Below are 5594 nucleotides of genomic sequence, written 5' to 3' on the forward strand. Positions count from 1 at the left end.
ATCAGCGAATGTTATTTCACGGCCTCAGTCCTCCCCCTAGAGGCTCCGGGAAGCAGAGCCACTTTCTCCTGAGAGTGAATAGGTTCCTGGCTTACAGGTGTCATTGGTCTGGAGTCCCCAGAGTTGCAAGGTCAAGCCCTTGGCCCTTAGGCAGGCATGTGAGCCCTTTCAGGAGCTGGGGTGGGGTGGGGTGGGGTGTGGTGGGGGGACTCACTGAAGGTAGTTTCTATAGACCAGGGGTCCTCAAACTACGGCCCGCGGGCCACATGCAAATACAAATATTGTATTTGTTCCCGTTTTGTTTTTTTACTTCAAAATAAGATATGTGCAGTGTGCATAGGAATTTGTTCATAGTTTTTTTTTTAAACTATAGTCCGACCCTCCAACGGTCTGAGGGACAGTGAACTGGCCCCCTGTTTAAAAAGTTTGAGGACCCCTGCTATAGACCATGTTGTCCCTGCTATGAGGGTGGGGAGAGGCTCACAACTGTCTTCGCTGTCACCTCAGACCTTACCAACCCAAGGCGCTCACTCCTAAGAGATGGGAGGATGTGGACCCTGGGGTGCAGGGATGGCCTTGTTTGAGGGCCTGCTACCTAATTGGAGGGTATCAGCAGGGGCAGGGGCAGGGGCAGGGGCTGGCCCTACCCCTGGGTGGGTGAGGGGTTGGCCCAACACCTCTGCACCAGGATCAGGACTCTGGGCAAACTGTGTTTACCAGCGATCCCAGGGCCTATTTATAGTCTCAGCTGCTGCGCTCTCTGGGCCACGGGGGAGGGACAGGGTGGCTCCTCACAGCAAGGGTGGTAGTCACTGGGCTCTGCCCACCTGCCGCTAACCAGGCCCCAGGCCCCTTCCCATGGCAGAAGGGACCTTCCCCTTTACCTCCGCCACGCTGCGCGCTCTCCGCCTGCAGCGGGAGTGGCTGGAGTGGGAGGACAGGCGCAGGGCAGCAGCCCAGCTCTGCCGGAGCCAAAGGTGCCCCCCAAGTTCTCTGGCCCGACTCACTAGGCCTCGCCGCTCCTGCCGAGACCCAGCGGTCCACAATGCCCTGTTCTCCGGCAACCTGCAACAGGTCCAAGCCCTGTTCCAAGACGAAGATGCCGCCAACATGATTGTGGAGACTGAGAGCAACCAGCTGGCCTGGTCGCCTGAACAGGGTAGGGAGCAGCAGGTGTGGGCAGAAGAGGAGGAAGAGGGAAGAGGTGGGGGTGGGGAGAGGGGGGAGCGTCTCAGCCCCAACCCCTCCCTCCAGACCATGAACTATGCTATCCTTTCCCACTGCCCGTTCCAGTTCCCTGCTAAACAGCGATGAGGCATGGTTAGTGGTTTGTATGTTTTATCAAAATTAGTTATATTAACATATTACATAAGAATACAATATATTCTTATGCAATTTTTATGAATATATATTCACACACGAATATTTTTCTTCCACAGAATGAAATTATAATCCACATGCTATTTTTAACCTGATGTTTTCATATAACATGTCAATAACCATAAGTCAACATAATATGTTATATAGGGGCATAAATTCTCCTGTATGGGGATGCCGTGATTTATATAACTAGCCCCCAAATAGATTGGAGAGATTGGGTTCCTTTTTTTAAAATATGTTTTTAATGATTTTTAAAAATATATTTTATTGACTTCAGAGAGGAAGAGAGAGGGAGAGAGAGAGAGAAACATCAATGATGAGAGAGAATCATTGATTGGCTGCCTCCTGCATGTCCCCTACTGGGGATTGAGCCCACAACCAGGAATTGAACGGTGACCTCTGGTTCATAGGTCAATGCTTAACCACTGAGTCACACCAGCCGGGCTGGGTTCCTTTTTGTAAAGACTATTTTAAATAGCAATATGATGAACATCTTTGTGTACTTGCCAGCTGATTTTCAAACTAGATCAGGATCTATTCTGACCAGAGGGTTTGTCCCCTGTAAACCAAATACCTCAATTGAAATTGCCCTGTCTGAGTGACAAGAGATTGCCTCCATCCTGGCCGGGTAGCTCAGTTGGTTAGAGCCTCATCCCCATATGCCAATATTTTGGGTTCAATCCCTGGTCAGGCACATACAAGAATAAACCAATGAATGCATAAATAAATGGAACAACAAATTGATGTTTCTCTCAAGAAAGAAAGAAAGAAAGAAAGAAAGAAAGAAAGAGAGAGAGAGAGAGAGAGAGAGAGAAAGAAAGAAAGAAAGAAAGAAAGAAAGAAAGAAAGAAAAAAGGAAGGAAGGAAGGAAGGAAGGAAGGAAGGAAGGAAGGAATAAAAAAAAAGAGATTGCCTCCAACCCCACCCATGGATTTGGGGTTCAAAATCCTTGGCGAGCATATGTTCTCACAGTCACCACAGGCTCCAAATTCCTGTTTGGCTTCAACTAATAGAGATGTGACCCTGCCCAGGGCATCCCTGTCTCATCCTGCAGCATGTCCATCATCCCTCAAATGGCACTTGGCCTTATTTAAATTCTAATAATAAATAAGGCATGCTCTATCCAAACGTTGGGAAACCCAGGACTTACTTCACCATAATCCATAATAACTTACTGTTGGGTATTAGGCATCTATGTCCCTTAGACAAGTCCTTGGCCATTTCTTCAATTTGGATCCAACACCAGTCCCATGAACAAACTCTCCCCACTCTTCCTTTCCCCATCCCCACCTCTCACTCTCCCCTCCCCCTCCCCCCTTGCTTCTACCCTCACTTTCATCCCCCACCGTCCCCACCCCAGAAGTGTCCCAGAACTCCAAACTCGTGGCTCCTTCAGCTCTGCGCATTGGCCACCCCCAGGCTCAGCTCCAGGACCTCCTGTTCATAACTCTCCCATCCCCAACGCCAGAGCCCCAAGTGAACCAAAAGAGGCAAGAACTCCATCAGCAGCTCAAAGACCCAGATGTTCCCTTCACAGAACTCACCCTTCTTAGTTGCCCTTATGGTTTTAAAGAGCAAGTAATTTTTTTCTATGACACACCTACTACGCTTTGTTACAGACTGCCAAATTGTTCTAAAAGGCTGTTCTGATTTACTCCCAAATCAGGGCTTGAGTGAGCCCCTCTCCACAGGTACAACCTGGCACAGAGCTTGTGCTCAGCCAGAGGTACAGCAGGAAAACTAGCATCAGCTGTTCACCACCGTCTGCCCTGCTTCTGGGTCTCACCCCTCCCCCCAATATGTCTGCTCTCCACAGGGTTCTGGGTACTGACCCCCAAGACCAAGCAGACAGTGCCCCTCACTATTGCTGCGGCCCGAGGCTATACCGACTGTGCCCGCCACCTCATCCGGCAGGGAGCTGAGCTGGATGCCCGGGTTGGGGGCCGGGCTGCCTTGCACGAGGCATGTGCCCAAGCCCACTCGGACTGTGTGCGGCTGCTGCTGACCTTCGGTGCCAAAGCCAATGTGTTGTCTGAGGAAGGCACAACCCCCTTGCACCTCTGTACAGCGCCTGAGTCCTTACAGTAGGTGCTCAGGGTTTGGGATGGTTTGGGGAGGGTGTGTGTGTGTGTGTGTGTGTGTGTGTGGTGTGTGTGTGTGAAGCTCAAGGCCTGGAAAAAGGGGAAGCACCTCATATACGTATGTCCTCACAACAACCTAGGAGACAGGTCTCATTCTACAGATGAGAAAACTGAGCCTCCAAAAGGTTTAGTGACTTGTCCAAGATCACATCAGCTAAGCCCTGAAGGCAAAACCCCTTTTGCTTTTTGGGACAACCCTGTTCCAACTGCAGTCTCTCTTATTCCTTGTGAACCCACTGTAGCCAAATTCTGAGCTGTTTTGAGGTAGGCATCAAGAAAGATCTAGCCCTGGCCAGTTTGGCTCAGTGGTAGGGCATCGGCCTGCGGACTGAAGGGTCCCGGGTTCAATTCCAGTCAAGGGCTCATGCCCAGGTTTTGGTCACAATCCCCAGTGGGGGGCATGCAAGAGGCAGCCAATCAATGATTCTCTCTCATCATTGATGTTTCTATCTCTCTCTCTCCCTCTCCCTTCCTGTCTGAAATTAATTTAAAAAAAAAGACTCAAGGGCTCCTAGGAGACACTCCATGGCCCACATGCTGGGAACCTCTCTCCTGCTTAGCTCTAGATCAGTGATGGATCCAGAGCGATCCAAATTCTCCCGCTCTTTCTTGAGTTCTTATGGGCACGTGGTACACTTTCCAGCAGACTTTATCCTTTTAAAAGAAGGGAAAATAGTTTCACTTACTGAAATCCTACTGAGTGAGCTTTTCAGTGTTAAATTTAGTATTTGGAAACAAAGTTTAGCCCATGATTAAATTTACCGAGGAAATAAATTCAGTAGTTATGGATAACTGGCTGCTACTCAACTCTTAGTCACTGAGCATGCGCACTGACGGAGAGCTGAAATTTGGGAGAAGGACACTTGGTCATCAGGGTTTCATTGGAGTTGATGGATCTGCTCCTGAGTTCCAGTGGCTTTCATTCAGGCTTTTTAATTCTAAATTACTCTTAATGTAGTTTCATCATTAATTTTGTTTGTTGTGTATTTGGTTTACCCCACGGTGGTTGATAATGAATATTTGCCTGTATGGTGTTCTGGCCTATAATTTTTTCCAGGAACTAGAAGACTGAAAAATGTGCGCTTCCTAAAATCTGCTTTTTGTTGTCTGGTTCTGTTTGCTTGTTTGTTTTTAAATATATTTTCATTGATTTCAGAGAGGAAGGGAAAGGGAGAGAGAGATAGAAACATCAATGATGAGAGAGAATCATTGATCAGCTGCCTTTGCACACCCTACACTGGGGATCGAGCCCACAACCTGGGCATGTGCCCTGACCGGGAATCGAACCGTGACCACCTGGTTTATAGGTTGACACTTAACCATTGAGCCACACAGGCTGGGCTATTTGTTTTCTTTAGAGGAAAGTGGGGTAGGTGGGTCCCCAAGTGCCTTCTTTTGTTGGAGTGGGTGTGGCTGGTCTGGAAGGGTGGTCTTCAGGTTGGGAGGCAGGAAGAAAATATTAGGGTCTCTACTTTTTCTTTTGGACTCACACTCATTAATTTTCTGTGTTTCATAGTGTACACAGTCGTGGGTTTTCCATTTTGTGTATGTGTGCTCTACACTCACAAATGACTCAACCAGGCCTTGAGCTCCCAGTGGGACTGGGGAGTCAGGTTAGACTTGGGGGGACTGTCTGAGGCAGTGAGTACCGGATCCCAGGTGGCCACTAATGTGCTGTGTCCTTGGCTGTCTGAGTTCTTTCTGGGCTGGTTTTTCACGTGAAAACTGAAGACGCGCCTGGTGACGTCCATGGGCCTTCCAGCTCTTCCGTCTGTCAGGGGCCTTCTGTGAGTCTGATGGCGGACACCAGGTTCGCCTTCAGGTGCAGGGGGTGGGAAGAAAGCGGGTAAGGGACGACAGAGGGGTTCTCAGGCCAGGCCTTGGCCCCTCAGGATTCGCCTTGGTACCTTGTGCCCTGCCCCCAGGTGCGCCAAGCTGCTGCTGGAGGCAGGAGCTACTGTCAATGCGGCTGCGAGGGACAGCGAGATGACACCCCTGCACGTGGCGGCGGCCCGCGGCCTGGAGGAGCACGTGGCTCTCTACTTGGCGCATGGAGCCAACGTGGGGCTGCGC

General features: G+C 49.8%; 1 protein-coding gene across 1 annotated transcript in view; it reads left to right on the forward strand.

The window, feature by feature from the left end:
* The first annotated feature begins 736 nt into the window (after positions 1-736).
* ASB16 (ankyrin repeat and SOCS box containing 16) overlaps positions 737-5594 on the forward strand; it is a 7118-nt gene continuing 2260 nt past the window's right edge. Inside the window, exons 1-3 of the mRNA XM_005863886.2 lie at positions 737-1159; positions 3197-3464; positions 5447-5590. Coding sequence (XP_005863948.1) covers positions 859-1159; positions 3197-3464; positions 5447-5590 — 713 coding nt within the window. The 5' untranslated portion in view covers positions 737-858. The remainder of the gene's footprint in view (positions 1160-3196; positions 3465-5446; positions 5591-5594) is intronic.

The sequence above is a fragment of the Myotis brandtii genome, unplaced genomic scaffold (genome assembly GCF_000412655.1).
Source record: "Myotis brandtii unplaced genomic scaffold, ASM41265v1 scaffold1814, whole genome shotgun sequence".
Taxonomy (NCBI): Eukaryota; Metazoa; Chordata; class Mammalia; order Chiroptera; family Vespertilionidae; genus Myotis; species Myotis brandtii.